The sequence below is a fragment of the Nerophis ophidion genome, linkage group LG01, assembly GCF_033978795.1.
Source record: "Nerophis ophidion isolate RoL-2023_Sa linkage group LG01, RoL_Noph_v1.0, whole genome shotgun sequence".
Classification (NCBI taxonomy): Eukaryota; Metazoa; Chordata; class Actinopteri; order Syngnathiformes; family Syngnathidae; genus Nerophis; species Nerophis ophidion.
Window position 1 is genome coordinate 51,792,086 of NC_084611.1, and position 19,693 is coordinate 51,811,778.

The following is a 19,693-nucleotide window of genomic DNA, read 5'->3' on the forward strand; positions in this document are numbered from 1 at the left end:
AGTGTCTGTGTCCTGCTGCCACGTCTAGAGATGTTACGGATGACGGCGCTGGAGTTCGAGAAGGACAACGACAGCAACGGCCACGTGGACTTCGTCACGTCGGCGTCCGCCCTCAGGGCCAACATGTACTCCATTGAGCCCGCTGACCGCTTCAAGACCAAACGCATCGCTGGCAAGATCATCCCCGCCATCGCCACGGCAACGGCCGGCGTGGCAGGACTGGTAAGGAGAAGCTTGACGATCTGTCGGTCTTAATTTTGTTGACTAAAAATGTTTGAATTTGTTATCGCCAAGTGTTGATTTTGTCAGCAGTTTTTAGTTGAGTTTTTGTCAAAAATGTATTTTAGTTTGAGTCATGTTTTAGTCATCTGAAGTGATTTGGTTTAGTCAAGTCAATTTAGTGGACTAAACAGTAAATGTTGCATGATTATTAACGCATTTTTGAATAGCCAGTGTTACTGAGGTTATTGCAGCGCTTCTCAAACTAAATTCACAACATGACCTATTTTAGTCTAGCAAAATAGGTTGTCTGTGATTACGAAGACACGTTTTTAGTCAAGAAAATGAAGACTGCAAACACTTGTGGTTTGATTTGAAGGATTGTTGGCCTTGGTGTTAGGTGGCGCTGGAGCTGATCAAGATCGCTGGAGGCTACGGCTTTGAATCTTTGAAGAACTGCTTTTTCAACTTGGCCCTTCCTGTGGTGGTGTTTACTGAGCCTGCTCCCGTCAAGCGGACTCTCATTAGGTACCAACAGCAAGTACACTTTCACTTTGCTTCTGGCAACTTCCTTGTAGGGATCAAACCATTATCGCCGCCAATATTTGCCATTTTGACTTACGTTATCGGCCTTTTTTAATTGGTTTCAGCTCTTTTTTTCCTACACACGACGACAACAGAACTACATCAGCAGATACAATATAAACACATACAATCGTGGTCAAAAGTTTACAAACACTTATAAAGAACATAATGTCATGGTTGTCTTGAGTTTCCAATCATTTCTACAACTCTTATTTTTTGTGATAGAGTGATTGGAGCACATACTTGTTTGTCACAAAAAACATTCATGAAGTTTGCTTCTTTTATGAATTTATTATAGGTCTACTGAAAATGTGCTGGGTCAAAAGTATACATACAGCAATGTTAATACTTGCTTACATGTCCCTTGGCAAGTTTCACTGGACACAGACAAGACCTTCTGAAACAGTTCTGTGGTCAGATGAAACAAAATTGGAGCTGTTTGGCCACAATACCCAGCAATATGTTTGGAGGAGAAAAGGTGAGGCGTTTAATCTCAGCAACACCACACCTACCGTCATGCATGGTGGTGGTAGCATTATGCTCTGGGCCTGTTTTCCTGGCAAAGGAACTGGTGCTTTGCAGAAAAAGGAGAATTTACCTCCAAACTCTTCAGGACAACCTAAAATCATCAACCCAGAGGTTGGGTCTTGGGCGCAGTTGGGTCTTCCAACAGGACAATGACCCCAAACACACGTCAAAAGTGGTAAAGGAATGGCTAAATCAGGCTAGAATGAAGGTTTTAAAATGGCCTTCCCAAAGTCCTGACTTAAACGTGTGGACAATGCTGAAGAAACAAGTCTGTGTCAGAAAACCAGCAAATTTAGCTGAGCTGCACCAATTTTGTCAAGAGGAGTGGTCAAACATTCAAGCAGTAGCTTGTGTATGGCTACCAAAAGCGCCTTATTGCTGTGAAACTTGCCAAGGGACATGTAAGCAAATATTAACATTGCTGTATGTATACTTTTGACCCAGCACATTTGCTCACATTTTTAGTAGACCCATAATAAATTCATAAAAGAAGCAAACTTCATGAATGTTTTATGTGACCAACAAGTATGTGCTCCAATCACTCTCTCACAAAAAAATAAGAGTTGTAGAAATGATTGGAAACTCAAGACTGCCATGACATGATGGTCTTTACAAGTGTATGTAAACTTTTGACAACGACTGTATGTTACCAGCATTAAGTATTAAAAATTAATTGCGAAGTAATTAGTAATAAAATCAGTACTTTTGCTCTAAGAATGTAAAGGTGACTAAAAGATGTCATTTCATGTCCAGGCTCTCATGATGCTGAAAAAAATATTTAAAAGGTCGTAAACATGTTTTTAATGCTCGAGTTGTGAAAATATTAGATTTTTAATCGATTCCCACTTTGCGGAAATCCATTCAATTACCAGCGATAAAGGAGCGTTGAGTGTAATGTTGAAACACGTCGTTTATTTCAGAGACGACATTTACTTCTCCATCTGGGACTGCTGGACCATCACCGGCCACCAAGACTTCACCCTGTCAGAGTTCATCAATGCAGTCAGGGTGAGGAACACATGTTCTATAATGTCCCGTTTTTCACCTTCCCTTCTTCTACTTTGCTTTTTTGTTTTGGCTCGTCCTAACTTTTCTGGAGCCTCTTTTTGCACTGCTCTCCACAATCTAAACAGATCAACTGGCTTCTCTGAAAAATTGTCAAGATCTTCTTGAGGAGAAGCTTGGGTTCGGGGGAACTGGTCTGTCCTGTTTAATTGTTGTTGGTAGACTCTCCAGATTCGTCCATTCGAGGGTGTTGAAGATTTTTACCTATTAGAAATCATGATAACAGGACTTTTGCTGATTAGAGTAAAGGTTTCCCTGTTGTGTCGACGAATTTGAAGATGCTGGCAGCCGTGCAAGGTACTCTCAAGGTGCCACAAAGGATTGAAGGATGGGCACCTAAACTTTTGTAATTTTTAGATTAAATCGCAAACTGGACAACATCTTGGAGATGCCGTCTGCTCTGCATGGTATGGTATGATTTTGGAAGACCGGAAATAGACAGGGAAAAGTTTACATTTGTTTTTGCCGGCTCAAACTTAAACATTGTAATTTGGATTGTTTTCCATGGTTGTGATGCCGCGCAACGTAAACATTTTCCTGAAAGACAGAAGACCTGACACACACCTGTTGTTATTTGACTTGCTGCGTTATCGGGATAAAACCTGCGAGAGCACCAAGGTCACGGAACAAGGCCACTCTGCAGGCTTACACAGCATGGGATTCGCCTCCCGCCACATCCCAGGGATATTTTACACACGTAAAATACCCCAAGGCTGTGGCGTGAGGGAATCCCAAGCCGGCAGAGTGGCCTTGTTCCGCGACCTTGGTGCTCTCGAATAAGTTTTATCGCGATAACGCAGCAAGTCACACCCCAGGGGTATTTTACACACGTAAAATACCCCTGGGGTGTGGCGTGAGGCAAATCCCATGCTTCACCCCACGTAGCACGACAGAAAACGAAGCAGCGCCACTGGTGGCGGCAGCTTCAGGCTGGATGCCCGCGTAGCAAGTCTGTCGTGACACGTATATACTGTATGTGCTTTGCTCGAGGTTTTTTCCTGGTCTCAAACTAAACCCTCCCCCAGGTGTTTAATTTGGGACTGGCCCAACCCCCCTCTCTTGGACGCCTTTGTACTGAAAATTTAATAACTTTGTTGTATTCAAGTTCCGTCCATTTCTGTTGTATTTCAGGAGAAGTACGGAATTGAACCCACGATGGTGGTCCATGGTGTGAAGATGATCTTCGTGCCGGTTATACCAGGACACACCAAGAGACTTAAACTGACGTAAGTAATTTATTGATCTTAATTATGGATTACAATTTGGGGCATATTATTATTATTAGTCATACTTCAAACTTTATTATTCTTGTTCCGCACGTTTCTCTTACGTCCACTACAAGTCGAATCGGCCAACGAACCCCAACATATGTTATACCGTCGGAAAGGTCTCGTTTGCGCCAACGGGCGTATTTGAAGTTGCGAACATTTCGTTCTACCATGGCGACGCTATTCACGAATAAACCAAAAAAATGTGCCAATTGAATGAGGACCCACATTTATAATGGCAAACCATTTTGTCTAATACGAGATGAACCGGCCAACGAAGCCCCACATGTTATACCGTCGGAAAGGTCTTGTTCGCGCAAATGGCGGAAATCTAAATTGGGAGCATTTCATGTTACCATGGCAACGCTATTCACGAACAACCCAAAAAATGGGCCGATTTAATGGTTCCACATCTTTAGTCTAATACGAGTCAAACCGCTAACGAACCCCCACATATGTTATACCGTCGGAAAGCTCTCGTTCGCGCCGACGGGCGTATTTGAAGTTGTGAACATTTCATTCTACCATGGCGACGCTATTCACAAATAATAAAAAAATGGGCCAATTGAATGGGGATGCACAAAATTTTAATGGCGAAACCTTTCGCCTAATACGAATCGATCCGGCCAAGGAACCCCCACATATGTTATACCGTCAGGAAGGTCTCCTTCACGCCGAGGGCGGAAATCTAAATTTGGTGCATTTCGTGTTACCTTGGCAGCGCTATTCGCGAACAACCCCAAATTTTGACCATTTAATGGGTATGCACCTTTTGTCTAAAGGGGATGGGAATGAAGATTTACAAAATCAGCTGACAATTATTTAATCCTAAAACACCGCCTTGCGGAAGGCCGCACAGCAGCCGCACCCGAGTGCACAGAGTGCACTCGCCTGCTAGGAGGTCTGGGGGCATGCAACCCCCCAGACATTTTTTTAAATCTATGTTAGCTTAGGATGCATTTCCTGCTATTTTGAGTCAAAATGAAACAATATTGTCCTGACCAAAATTTCATATTTATTAGCAAATATTTTCATACAAATGTATCATGTGATGAAATTTATGTATACAAGTTTACACATATATATAAAATTATTGCACACTTTTGGATTATAGACAAAAATAGGCCAACAAATGTGTAATAGAGAGACGTAACTTCATCACCTCGCCTGGTTTTTGACTCAATATATTACAAAATGGATTAACCAGAATTCAAAATATAAGAAGGTTGAAATACATAAGATAGTGTATTGTACCTCTGAATGGACTCGTCTGTCGTAGATTGGTGTGAGAGGAGCCGAGTCGGAGGTGGGAGGCTTCGATAGTTGATTTGATGCTGCATTTGTGACGATGTTTGACTTCAGCTTGAAGGCAGATCCCAGGAAAAAATTACTTCTCCGTAAACTCACTTTACTTAGATGCCTTGCCGATTTCGCGTGGTCAAAGAGTGCCACCTTTCCCCGAGATCCATAGTTCACAATGTCCTTGCAATATAAGCACTGACCACGTCCCGGTTCATCGCACTTTGCAATGAAATCGCTGATCAGTTTGTCTACTTCTACGATATTGTTGTTAATCTTCACCTTCAGTTTGATAGATGTACCGAACCATGCCCAGTTCCACTTGTTTCTCACGTCCTTATCGATATCTTTTGCTAATGAAGCATTCCTATCTTAAATAAGCTTAACCTTGTCTGAAACTGTTTTGTCAATAAAAAAACGTGTTAATTGAGAGCTACTGTGTTTTCTTTCCAGATTAGTCGCCAATAAACACAACCAATATGAACAGAATACAAGTTCAGAAACGCTCACAATAATTGAGGATCAATGACTAGATGTTGTCGGCAAACGACGCGTGCAGACGCCTATAACGGGCAATGTCATTGGTTGATGTTGTCAGCTGATAGTAGAGCTAGCCAATCTGGTGCCTTCACACATTGGCATTATATTACAAACAGGCATGTGATTTGACCACAATGAAAAAGACTGAAAAAACTTCTGGGAGTCTGGGGGACAACGCCCCTCCCAGCTCCTGATTTTTCACAAATTTAACATGCTAAAATTAACTAAGACAGCACCATTTGTAGAAAATATTTTAGTGTTTAAAGACATGAAAACATCATTAATAGAACATACCCAGGACATCGGGGGTGCTGATTAAAGCTTAAATATTTTGGAAAATAATCAAATTGTGATTTTATTTCCCCTACAATATTGCCACTGCGGTTCAATAAACAATTATTTTTTTAATTACCTCTTCTCATTTATTTTTCAACAAACAACCATTAAATCAGTATATACAATATATAATGGATTCATTGAACATCTTTGTTCTTCTAAATAATACAATTAAAAATATACTAAACACTTGAAGTGCACGTAATCACCTGCATTTGAACACCAGTAAAACTAAAGTGATTGACTTACGGCTGTCAGTTCAACCACCCACACTGGTAAACATCCAGGGATCAGATATAGAAAGTGGACTCATTTAACCTGCCTCTTGTGTTAGCTTTCTGTTACAATCTCTTATGTTAACGGGTCGGTTTTGACCCATGTCTTAAACCAACTGTAAAATACTCTAAAAACAATTATCTATCATCCTATTTGTTTCTCATCTCTTGTTTACCTTGTTAGGCTTCCTTATCCGTGAAAATATTGGTTGTAATATTTTTGGTGTGGGCCATTGGGCCTTTTTTTTTGTCAGTATACCCCTCGATTTCAATTTTAAAAAATGGTCAAACGAACCTCGAGAATCGTATAAATAAATAAAATGTTGTGTTACCTGAATATTACTGAGGGATATTAGAACACATCTTTTAAATAAATTAGTTTTATTTATTTTTTCATTTTAATAAATTTAACTATAGTAACATCTATGATGTTACGGGTCAATTTCGACCTATGTATATTTACTTCAAGAAAAAGACTAAAAAGTATTTTTTTCAGCAACAGAACTTCAACATCAAACAAACAACCGATCAAGCTAATCTAACCAATAGAAATAGATTGCTGGTTCCAAAACTAATAAAAAACAAAATCAGAGTAAAAGTCTCTGTGTGCAAGAACTTGCATGTGTATGTGTGTGTTTACATGCAAGTGTGGGAAAAAGTGACACTTTTAGTGTGTTCTTTGCAGATATATTTCTTGCAGTTGAAGCACAATACATTTGTCCAACTCTCCTTACTGCTTGGGCTGACCTGACACCTCTTTTTTTGAGAATCAGGGGGACTGAGTGGAGTTGTGACGCTGGCTGTTTTGGTTGGTGTTGAGGCAGAGCTGGCTGAGGAGGATGCTGGCATGTAACTCACCAATCATTACATATACGACAAACACATGGCCATTTCATTCAAGAGATATGTCGCTCGTTAACGCGCATATTTTTCCGTGATTATCAAGTATTGTTAAACTATTTCGCATTGAGGTCAAACACCAGTAATATTTGCTTGTGGCTTTTTTGCGTTAGCCAACTGGGCAGTTAGCTTAACAGTTAGCATTGAATCAGACATACATACACTGCTTCACCGTAATGACCGAGGGCGTTGTTTATCTAACATTATGGAACATTAAATGTCCACATTTCAGGTTGTGGTGTTAACGCCAGCACTGTAATGTCCACTTTACCTCGGCACACAGTTCGGGGACGAGGGATCTATCTCCCAGGTCGCAAAGAGGCAGCCCCGGCTAAGGATCCGGTCGGGAGCGTTGTTTGTGCTGGTAGTACTTATTTTTTACATGTTTATCAATTTCTTTGACTCGTGAAGCGTCCTTTGTCTCGAGAACCGACATCGTTTACATTTGGAAAATGGCGGTAATGACGTCATCATTCATAACAGATGTCCTGATTGGTCGGTCACAAGGAACATATCAACCAATCAACTACGGGGTAATATAAGCTACGTCTCGATTACAAAAGACGAATCGGCAAGTAAACGAATCTTTACTTAGGGTCGGGAAAAAAAACGGAAGATAATTTTTTTTTTTTCCACCGAGATTAAAAAAGACGGAATTCCGACTTTAGACGGAAAAACCACATGCCTGTATAAATGACCCTGCGGCGCCAAAATTCCCATCCCTGCTAATACGAGTCGAACCGGCCAACGAACCCCCGCGTATACCGTCGGAAAGGTCTCGTTCACGCCAAAATCTAAATTGGGAACATTTCGTGTTACCATGGCAACACTATTCACGAAAAACCCAGAAAATGGGCCGATTTAATGGGTACGCACCTTTTGTTTAATACAGGTCGAAATGGCCAACGAACCCCCACATATGTTATACTGTCGGAAAGGTCTCATTTGCGCCGATGGCAGACATCTAAATTGGGAACATTTTGTGTTACCATGGCAACGCTATCCACAAACAACCCATTTAATGGGTAGTACGCATCTTTTGTCTAATACAAGTCGAACCGGCCAACGAACCCCCACATATGTTATACCGTCGGAAAGGTCTCGGTCGCCCCGATGGGCGTATTTGAAGTTACAAACATTTGTTTCTACCGTGGCGACGCTATTCACAAATATAAAAAAAAAAAAAATGGGCCAATTGAATGGGAACGCACATTTATAATGGCGAACCCTTTCGTCTAATGCGAGACGAACCGGCCAAAGAACCCCCACATATGTTATACCGTCGGAAAGGTGTCATTCGCGCCGATAGCAGAAATCGAAATTGGGAACATTTCGTGTTACCATGGCAACGCTATTCACGAACAACCCAAAAAATGGGCCGATTTAATGGGTAAGCACCTTTCGTCTAATACGAGTCGAACCGGCCAACGAACCCCCACATATGTTACACCGTCGGAGAGGTCTCAGTCGCTTCAATGGGCGTATTTTAAGTTATGAACATTTCGTTCTATCATGGCGACGCTATTCACCAATAAACCAAAAAATGGGCCAATTGATTGGGGACCCACCTTTATAATGGCGTACCCCTTCGTCTAATAAAAGTCGAACCGACCAATGAACCCCCACATATGTTGTACCTTTGGAAAGGTTTCGTTCGCGATGGTGGCGGAAATCTAAATTGGGACCATTTCGTGTTACCATGGCAAGGCTATTCACGAACAACCCAAAAAATGGGCCGATTTAATTTGTACGCACCTTTTGTATAATACAGGTTGAAACGGCCAACGAACCCCCACATATGCCATACCGTCGGAAAGGTCTTGTTCGCGCCGATGGGCGTATTTTAAGTTTTGAACGTTTCGTTCTACCATGGCGACGCTATTCATGAATAAACAAAAACAACGGGCCAGTTGAATGGAGACACACCTTTTATAATGGCGAACCCTTTCGTTTAATACGAGACGAACCAGCCAACGAACCCCCACATATGTTATACCGTCGGAAAGGTCTCGTTAGCACCGATGGCCGTATTTTAAGTTTTGAACATTTCGTTCTACCATGGCGACGCTATTCACGAATAAACAAAAATAATGGGGCAGTTGAATGGGGACACACCTTTTATAATGGCGAACCCTTTCGTCTAATACGAGACGAACCGGCCAACGAACCCCCACATATGTTATACCGTCGGAAAGGTCTCGTTAGCAGCGATGGGCATACTCTAAATGTTACCATTCAGAGTACGTTAGCTGGCTAGCATGCTAACTTTTTGAGCCAGTTTTGCAACCATTTACCCCAGGGTCATTTAACTTGGTATCTGACACTTGTTAACTTTTAGCATGCAAATGATAGCATGCTAGCTAGCTAACTTAAGCATGGTAACTTTTTCATCTAATTTTACACTTTTTTCTCTATTTCTGAAGCCATACACCTTACAGCCGTGTTAATTGACGTGTGAGACGTGCTAACTGTTAATATGCCATTGTTAGCAATTTAATGTGCGCATGCTAACGTTTTCAGGCTAGCTCTGTAGCTCATTTTGTACATCCATCCATTTCCTACCGCTTATTCCCTTTTGGGGTCGCGGGGGGCGCTGGCGCCTATCTCAGCTACAATCGGGCGGACAGTTACACCTAAAACTGACTGATTCGGACACCCGGCACCATCTTCACAGTACGGCGACCACCGGCCAGAGGTCAAGGGCACAGACAGCAGGACCTTAAAAAATGTTTTAGTTAAAAATGATCTTGTGGTGTCCTTTTATTTTTTTAATGGCGTCTGTTTTTTTCACATATATCTAATTAAAATATTTCTTATATGAAAAAACACTTCTTGATGTTTGCATTTTAGCGTATTACGCGGGGAAAGCGTAATGTAGACGCATTGCAGGACCGCTTGTGAAATGCCCATAAAAAGTAGTAGATGCAAAATACTCATTCATATAAGGTGGTCTGCACCACTTGTTAGTTGCACGTGCAGTCTTTGTAAATCACACGCCCACTAATAGCACACACTATTTTATAGATTGCACATGGCAAAACATCACAGCATGGTAACATGAATGTGCAGTAAATGAGTGTCTCCATGGCGACGCAGCGCATAGTACACGCAAAATACTCATTTAAATAAGGATGTCTGCACCACTTGTCAGTTGCACGTGCAGTCTTGGTAAATCACACGCCATTTTATAGATTGCACATGGCAAAACATCCCAGCATGATAACATGGATTTGTAGTAAATGAGTGTCTCCATGGCGACGCACCGCATAGTACACGCAAAATACTCATTTAAATAGGGATGTCTGCACCACTTGTCAGTTGCACGTGCAGTCTTGGTAAATCACACGCCATTTTATTGATTGCACATGGCAAAACATCCCAGCATGATAACATGGATGTGTAGTAAATGAGTGTCTCCATGGCGACGCACCGCATAGTACACGCAAAATACTCATTTAAATGAGGATGTCTGCACCACTTGTCAGTTGCACGTGCAGTCTTGGTAAATCACACGCTGTAGCGGTAAAGTCCTATACAATTACTGCTACTGGTTGCCGAATATAAATGAAGCTAGTTCAGACGTGTGCAGCCAGCTAATAATTGATGTCCAAAATTGTGTCCATGTTTAACAAAAATATTTAATATCATAAAGTCACATTTATATAACACACTTTGTACAAAAACAGAAAATACACGGGAGCAAACAAACACTAGCCTGGCACAGTCAAAAACTGTTGTGCCTCTACTCAGCAACACCTGAGCAAGATCCTGACTCCTCCCTAAATAGACAGGCACTTGGCCTTGGAGCTAACCCCTTTAGTGACGTCATCAATTTGACAGACAGAAAGTGTATTTGGCTCTAACACACCAGCCCCTAATTGCTACTGGCGTGATGAACAGAGCAATTCAATTTGAAATAAATAAAACAAAAATAGAGCCATAATACTAAAAGAAACACTCTTAGGGTTTTATGTTCCCTTTTGCAATAATGCAGTTATTTTACTCCATGCCTTCACATTCACAGCCTGCATTTCCTTATGCACATCCAATACTGGTGATCTATTACCAACAGTACATGTAGACTGTAGCTGTCTTCTTTTCCTACTCCTTGCCATCAGCTTACTTCGTCACCTTGGCGGTAGGAGAGCTTTTCTTCTTCTCAGTTTCCTCCTCTTCTTCTCCCAAAGGACTCTTGGGGTCGTTTTCTTCCTCCTCTTTCGGGGAACTCTTCTCTTTTTAGACTTGCCATAGTCGCTGTCTTCGTCATCTTCCACCATGAAGTCTTCATCACTGCCAGACTCATCAGGATCCAGGTAAGCTTCCTCTGGGTCATCCTGCTGTTCATCCTCACGGCCTCCGTCACCCAGAAGGATTTCCCGCTGTTTCGACACGGCCTTGGAGACTGCCTGGCGTATTGTTCGCATTCGACTGACTTTTCTTTCATCGTCACTGTCATCTGCGCTCCGTTTTCTTTTTGATGTCTTCCTGCTGGGCTTCTCTATCTTGGGCTTCTTTCCCTTTTTTGACATATCCTCTTGATCTTTGGAACCGTGCTCATTGAAATCATGCATGTACTGGTTCATAAGCAGTTCCTCCAAACTGTTAACAATTGTGCGGTTAACAGTAACTGTGGGGCTCCCATTATGCGTGTGATTGCCTTGTAATGGCCCATTAATTACCCACCCCAATAGGGTTCTGCCAGCATAAGGTCCATCTTCGTGGCTGTTAATCACCTCCCGTGGTTCTATTAACTTGGAGGCGTTGGTACCAATTAACAGGTCAACGTCGGCAGTTATCCGAGGAATTTTGATGCCTTGGAGGTAAGGCCACTTATCAAGTTCTGCCTCACTAATCAGATTGTTTGTGTACACGGGCATCTGCCTTTGAGTGAAGACATCAGGAAGCTCAAAAAACTTACTACAAGTAAGCTCAGAGATTTCCAGACCTTACTGTGCCCCATGGTGCGCAAGTGGATTTTTGTTTTTCGGCCTTCTGTGTTCAGCCTGTTTACCAATTGTTCAGAACAGAAGGTCCCTGTGCTTCCTGGATCTAGGAAAGCATATGTCTGGACTATCTTGCTGCCGTTTGAGTACTTCACTTGAACGGGTAGGATAGGTAAAATTCCATATTTGCCAGCCCCTGTATGGCCACAAGTAGATTATGTAGTGCAAATATCTGCTTTTACCTTTGGAAGTTGGCTATTTTCTCCACTTTCCAGATGCCTCCTGTCAATATGTAGCACTTTGGGATGCGTCTTGTTGCAGTAAGAGCAAGTGATGCGCCTGTCGCAACTCTTGCTCAGGTGCCCTGTGCACAGGCAACCAAAACACAGGCCTTTTTCCTTTAAAAAGTCAAGCTTTTCCCTGTGTGCCTTATTTTCCAGTATCGGACAGTGCTCCAATGCATGTTCACTTTTACAGTAAAGACAGGAGGTATTCACAAATGTATCGAGGTGTGGAGCCGGTTTAGGTCTAGTGGCAACTGTCACATGAGTTGCGAAACTGTTCCTTCTGAACTGTGATTTGCTTTGATGTATAGGCTTGGGTTTGGTTATTGTTTTATTTTGAGGGATGTCCTGAATGTCGCCAAAGACAGGATCTGAAGCAATTCTGACCTGCTGATCAATAAATTTAACAATGTATGTGAAACAAGCACGTCGCTTTTGTTGGTCAACAATGTCGGCTGCTTTTCCTCTCCACTGGTCTCTTACTTTGTATGGAAGCTTTTGTATGAGCATCTTCATGCAAGCTGGCATGTTGAGCTCGTCCAAGTACTGCAGCTCATCCATGGCATTGGAGCATTCTCGCAAGTACAGTGCAAAAGCTTGGAGATTTTTTACATCCTCAGACTTGATGTTTGGCCAGGCCTTAATTTTGTCCAGGTAGGCTGCTGTTATTTTTGAAGGATTTCCAAAGTGTTCCCTTAGTGGGCGTTTTGCTGTAGCATAGCCTCTCTCTGTAGGCATGTAGAGGCAACTACGCACCAACTCTCTGGGCTGTCCTTTGGTAAACTGCTCCAGATAGTATAAGCAGTCACCACGATCATTGGTTTTTGCGTCTATACAATATTCAAAAGCTTTTATGAAAGCCTGAAACAGCAATGGGTCACCTTCAAAAAACGGAATTTGTCTGTGTGGAAGTAATTGGGAGGTTTGTGATTGAACCAGGAGTGCCATCATTTCATTTTGCCTCTGTAATACAGTGTGGAGTTCACCTGGTATTGTGTTGCCTTGAAATGATTGAAATGCTTGAGGTAAATTTTGCCTTGATTGGTTTTCCACAGGATCCAAAGTTGATGAGCGAAGTGGTTGGTTGTTTGGTTGAGGGTGTGAATGGACCTTGTTTGGGGCATTCTTGGCTGTGTGAAGCTCTGAAGGAGCAGCTTTAACAGATGGCTGAAGTTGTTGTACAGGCGGGGTAGGCATTTTTTTAGTTTTTTTCCCTTGCCTGTAATAGGACTCCATTCCATCAGACTTTTGGCTTCTGCCAGAAACACTGGCTTCATGGAGGACAGACAATTTAGCATTGTGGGCTGCTATTTCAGCATCCAACACCATTTGTTCCTTTTGTCTCCTTATGGCCTCTGCTTGTTCCTCCCGTTCCCTCTTTAGAGCTGCTGCCTGCTCATCTTGTTTCCTCTTTAGAGCTGCTGCCTGCTCATCTTGTTCCCTCTTTAGAGCTGCTGCCTGCGCCTCCAATGTATGGATCTCTTTTAAAGCAATAGCACGGGCGACAAGTGCTGCCTTATCTGCCTCTGCTATTATGCGAGCAGAAGAAGTGGAAGACATTTTGCTTTTGTTTGAGACTGTGGATTGAATGACCTTTGATAAGACAATAGATGGAACATTTGAAATGCTGTCGTGGGGTTGTACACTTTCATTTTCAAAACCATCAACAACAGAACCCTTGTTTTCAACCTCATCATCATCATCTTTAAAACACATCAACCTGTCAACCTTTTCAATAAAACCATTAAAATTCAAAATTTTTGCTTTGTACCATGTCTCGTGTTTAGTACTCTCATATTCTGGCAACAGAGACAACAAAGTTATGTGCACTTTTCAAATTTCATGATATAAATCCATAAACCTGCTAAATTCTTCCTTTAGTTCATGTGAACGTGTTTCGTCATTTATCACAGCAATGACCCCCTCTTTTAGTAATGAGAGTCTTTGCAACTTTGATTTTCTTTCCCCGTGCAAACTTTAAATTTTGTGACCTACAGCTTTTGGTGTCATTTTTACCACACGTTTTTTCCCTTCAACCCCTTGTCCAACATTGTCACGTTCAGCCACAGTGTCCCCTTGTGGCTGTTTATGTTCATCAGCGCATGCGTGTACTCCCAGCTCCTCCATTTGGAAAAGTCAAAGTTTGTCAACCCACGCGTAAGTCAAGTCAAATAGTCACCAATAAATTGGATGTTTTAATATTTGTGTGCACACAATTTAACAATGGCCATTTTTTATTTTATTTTATTTTTTTAAAGTGGGCGCGCCGCTAAAACATACCACACTTAACGCTGCTCCGCGTCCTCCTCCACGCACGGCACGCACGCGCGCGGCTTGGTCCGATGGGATGATCTGCAGGTGCTGCTGCTGCTGTCCCCGATGAGCGACCCTGTTGCTTTCCAGTGGGACTCGGAGCTGTCGATGCAGAGCTTGATTGCAGGAATGTGTCCGCCGCTTCGCCGATCCGTTTTTTCCGCCGCCGGCTGCCAATCAAACACTGACAGCGGCAGGTGTGATCCTCTTCCAAAACAAGCTTCGCAACTTGTTGCTTCCCAATAAACAACTCGCCTTTAGGTGAGGCAGTTTTTGACTTAAATGTAGCGGTAAAGTCCTATACAATTACTGCTTCTGATTGCCGAATATAAATGAAGCTAGTTCAGACGTGTGCAGCCAGCTAATAATTGATGTCCAAAATTGTGTCCATGTTTAACAAAAATATTTAATATCATAAAGTCACATTTATATAATACACGGGAGCAAACAAACACTAGCCTGGCACAGTCAAAAACTGCTGCGCCTCTACTCAGCAACACCTGAGCAAGATCCCGACTCCTCCCTAAATAGACAGGCACTTGGCCTTGGAGCCAACCCCTTTAGTGACGTCATCAATTTGACAGACAGAAAGTGTATTTGGCTGTAACACACACCATTTTATAGATTGCACATGGCAAAACATCCCAGCATGATAACATGGATGTGCAGTAAATGAGTGTCTCCATGGCGACGCCCCTGCATAGCACAAGCAAAATACTCATTCAAATAAGGCGCATGGTGTTTGTATCTCGGCAAATCAGCCCCTAAAATGTTTCGTTTTGTGCCGACAGGATGCAAAAACTTATCAAGCCGACAGCGGGTCGCCAATACGTGGACCTCACCGTGTCCTTTGCTCCCGAGAACGACACGGACGAAGATCTCCCTGGTCCTCCTGTCAGGTACTACTTCTCCCCCCACGGACACACCACCTGACATCTCCTCCTCATCAACACCAATGTAACATACATGTACTGGACTGGTGGAAACACTCTGAAGTGGTCCCAGCGCACGCACGCACGCACGCACACACACACACACACACACACACACACACACACACACAGTTTGCTTTGCGGGGCCAGAGCAACATGGACTTCCTGGGTAGCATAAAGTGCACGTGTGTGCGCACGTGTTCTGTGCTGATGATGAATTGTACATGTGCGCCGGTGCTGATGCCTTAATCGCGATCATTAAAAGCCTTTTCCTTGGTGGCTCTGAGCCTCTCAGAAGTATGACTTGGACTCCCAGTGACATGCCGCCGTTGTTTGATTCAAAACACAAGGCACTTATCAACCATGTTTTCATTTGAGCATCAGCACTAAACTTTTCTCCTTTTCCTTCGTGCCAAATGTCTGTGTATTGTGTACATGATGAGCGGTCCTGTGGAATACTTTCCGTATCTTGGAGAAAAAAAACAAAATTTCTACAGAATCATGATCGCAGCAAAATGATTTGCAAATGCGCGTCTCAATCTGTGTGTGTAATCCATTTCATGTGTTGTTGAACTAAAGTGTGTCGGTATTAGGATTTGTCTGAGGAAGAAAAATTATCTTGTCCGTCCGTATTTCTTCGATTGTTGTTTTGCAGTGAGAGAATTGTGTGCACGTGTAAAGCAATCTGTGTCTTAAGTTGTGTGTACGTAAACAAATGTGTGTGTCTGTAATCAGATTTGGGTGAAGCAGGGACCCTGATTAACGCGACAAATTGCTCTCTTTCTGCCGTTTAGGTTGTGTATGTGTATTCAGGTGTGTGTACGTGTATTCAGTTTGTGTGAAACAGAAACCCTAATTGTGTAACACGTGATTTTTGCTAAGTTTCTGCTTTGAAAGAATTGTTTGTATCTAGATGTGTGTATGTGTACAGCAATTTTTGTCTTAAGTTGTGTGCGTGTATGAAAATGTGTCCGTAATCAGATTTGGGTGAAGCAGGAACCCCGATTAACTGTTAACACATGGCATGTTGCTACCTTTCTGCCGTTAAAGTTGTGTAGGTGTATTCGTATTTATGTGAAACAGAAACCCTGATTGTCTGTTAACACCAGATTTTTGCTAAGTTTCTGCCTTGAAAGAATTGTTTGTATTTAGGTGTTTGTATGTGTAAAGCAATTTGTGTATCAAGTTGTGTGTGCGTATGAAAATGTGTGTCTGTAATCAGATTTGGGTGAAGCAGGAACCTGATTAACTGTTTACACATGATATGTTGCTACCTTTCTGCCGTTAAGTTATGTACGTGTAGTCAGATTTATGTGAAACAGAAACCCTGATTGTCTGTTAACACCTGATTTTTGATAACTGTCTCTTCCTTGAAAGAATTGTTTGTGTTTAGATGTGTGAATGTGTAAAGCAATTTGTGTCTCAAGTTGTGTGCCCGTATGAAAATGTGTGTCTGTAATCAGATTTGGGTGAAGCAGGAACCTGATTAACTGTTTACACATGACATGTTGCTACCTTTCTGCCGTTAAGTTGTGTACGTGTAGTCTGATTTATGTGAAACAGAAACCCTGATTGTCTGTTAACACCTGATTTTTGCTGAGTTTCTGCCTTTAAAGAATTGTTTGTATTTAGGTGTTTGTATGTGTATAGCAATTTATGTCTGTAATCAGATTTGGGTGAAGCAGGAATGGTGATTAACAGCAGAAAGGTAGCAACATGTCATGTGTAAACAGTTAGAGTTGTGTACTTGTATTCCGATTTATGTGAAACAGAAACCCTAATTGCCTTACACATGATTTTTGCTAAGTTTCTGCCTTGAAAGAATTGTTTAGATGTGTGTATGTGTAAAACAATTTGTGGCTTAAGTTGTGTGCGCGTAGGAAAATGTGTGTCTGTAATCACATTTGGGTGAAGCAGGAACCCTGATTAACTGTTTACACGTGACATGTTGCTATCTTTCTGCCGTTGTGTATGTGTAGTCAGATTTATGTGAAACAGAAACCCTGATTGTCTGTTAACGCATTGTTTGTATTTAGGTGTTTGTATATGTAAAGCAATTTATGTCTGTAATCAGATTTGGGTGAAGCAGGAATGCTGATTAACAGCAGAAAGGTAGCAACATGTCATGTGTAAACAGTTAGTTCTGTATGTGTATTCAGATTTATGTGAAACAGAAACCCTAATTTTTGCAAAGTTTCTGCCTTGAAAGAATTGTTTGTGTTTAGATGTGTATGTGTAAAGCAATTTGTGTCTGCGCATGAAAATGTGTTTCTGTAATCAGATTTGGGTGAAGCAAGAACCCAGATTAACTGTTTACACATGGCATGTTGCTACCTTTCTGCCGCTAAGTTGTGTACATGTATTCAGATGTGTGTATGTGTAAAGCAATGTTTCTAAGAGTTGTGTGTGAAGCAGGATCCCTGATTGACTGTCTTTCTAGCTGTGACTTTTTGCTACGTTTCTGCCATTAGAGTTGTGTAAAAGAATCTGTGTGGGTAAAAAATAAGTCTGTAATCAGATTAGTGTGAAGGCAGGAACTCTGATTGGCTGTCTGTTTGCACGAGCCTTTTGTGACCCAGCTGCCGTGTAAGAGTTGTGTGTCCACGCAGCAACCCCAACTTGGGTCTGTACCGTCACCTCGCCTCTCTTGGTACTCGCCACTAGTCGGCGCTGTTGGTGACGGAGTTTAGAACATGTCTAATGGACGTCCATGTCAGTAATGTGATGACAACACTACACACATCTGCATACACAACTCTAATGGCAGAAACGGTAGCGAAAAAACAACAATCGAGGGAATACGGACAGAGATGTTTTTTTGCCCAGAGACAAATCCCAATAGGGACAACCTAGAACACACACATTGAAATACAGACACACAAATACATTTGTGTTGCACAAACAGACTTTCACTTTGTTTTATTTGCTGCAAAATGTCTCTTGTAGGAGAAAACATCGACTAAATGTCACATGACTGCTGTCAAACAACATGAATAAATATTATCTTTCACTCTTGTAGTGCAAGTTCATTCTTCAGCAGTAATTAAAAATATTAGTATAAATATGCTGGCTGGGTGTTGGGGTGCAGGTTGGGGATCGAACCTGTGTGTGACAGTACATTAAATGTCCAAGTCCTGCAGGTTCCCCCAGCTGGGTCCCACTTTTACTTTCACTTTCAGCTTCACGTAAAGTTTCACCGCGCTCTCCATCTCTCGCTTCACCATCTGTGCCACCTACCGAGAAAACAGAGATTATTTTCATTGAAGAAAAAAAACATTTTTAATCTGTCTTTTCTTAAATGGAATTTAACTTTTTCTTGCAATTTATTTTTAAACTGATTTTTTTTAATTGAAAAACTTTTGTTGAATTTTTTTTTTTTACTTGCACAATTTTTGTAAAAAAATTTTTTTATGAAATAAGAGTATTATTTTTTTTGTCCTGTCCAGCTTCTCAGGCAGATCATATAGTTGATGTAGGTGCCCATATCGGCTGTTCAGATTTACTTTACAAAAGAGAAGTGTAGGATACTTCTCTTGTTGCCTTATTTGAATTTGACTTTATTAAATGTATTTATATTATCATTTGGTGCAGCCGGGCCAGAGCAGGAGGGGATAGAAAGAGAAAAAAAAAGGAAGACAGAGGGGGAAATTGTGGGGATGAGAGGGGGATTGGACAGAGAGACAAAAACAACAGCAAATACAACAACAATAGAACAACACCAGCACATACATAATATGTACAAATATGATCGTAAAAGTGATAGCAAATAAGCAGTTAGCGAAATAAAAAAATAATAATGACAATGAGCATTTTTACACTAAAACTGGAGCAATACAAATACCAATAGAAAAAGCGCTATTGATCATGAACAAAACCAATAGTTTACCTCTATTAACAATACAGTTGTTCAAATGCAACAATAAGTATACATAATGATAGCTAGAAAGATAATTTAAAAAAAAAAATTAAAAGAAAAAAAATATTGAAAGATGAAAGGGAAGAGAGAGAGGCAACCTATATTAATCATGTAGATTGTTATAGTAACAATGGTTTAAGCTCTGTCAATATGCCTTGTTACCCAGTTTACCCTAGGGCAACTACGTTGATGAAACATGATTATGTGCATGTATATGTACTTGTATAAGAACAGAATGTGTATATGAATGTTTGTACAGTAAATGTACAGTATATGTATTTTTGTTTGTA

The 19,693-nt window shown here is 41.5% G+C and overlaps 2 protein-coding genes across 2 annotated transcripts in view; one reads left to right on the plus strand and one right to left on the minus strand.

The window, feature by feature from the left end:
* Positions 1–7: 7 nt before the first annotated feature.
* On the plus strand, positions 8–18,497 carry LOC133556711 (ubiquitin-like modifier-activating enzyme 6). The gene is made up of 5 exons (XM_061906895.1): positions 8–222; positions 620–747; positions 2,253–2,340; positions 3,529–3,623; positions 15,347–18,497. Exons 1-5 carry the CDS (start codon positions 31–33, stop codon positions 15,486–15,488), a joined length of 645 nt encoding a protein of 214 aa, XP_061762879.1. The 5' UTR covers positions 8–30; the 3' UTR covers positions 15,489–18,497.
* polq (polymerase (DNA directed), theta) overlaps positions 15,868–19,693 on the minus strand; it is a 112,932-nt gene continuing 109,106 nt past the window's right edge. Inside the window, exon 35 of the mRNA XM_061906837.1 lies at positions 15,868–18,720. Within this exon, the coding sequence (XP_061762821.1) occupies positions 18,607–18,720 (114 nt within the window). The 3' untranslated portion in view covers positions 15,868–18,606. The remainder of the gene's footprint in view (positions 18,721–19,693) is intronic.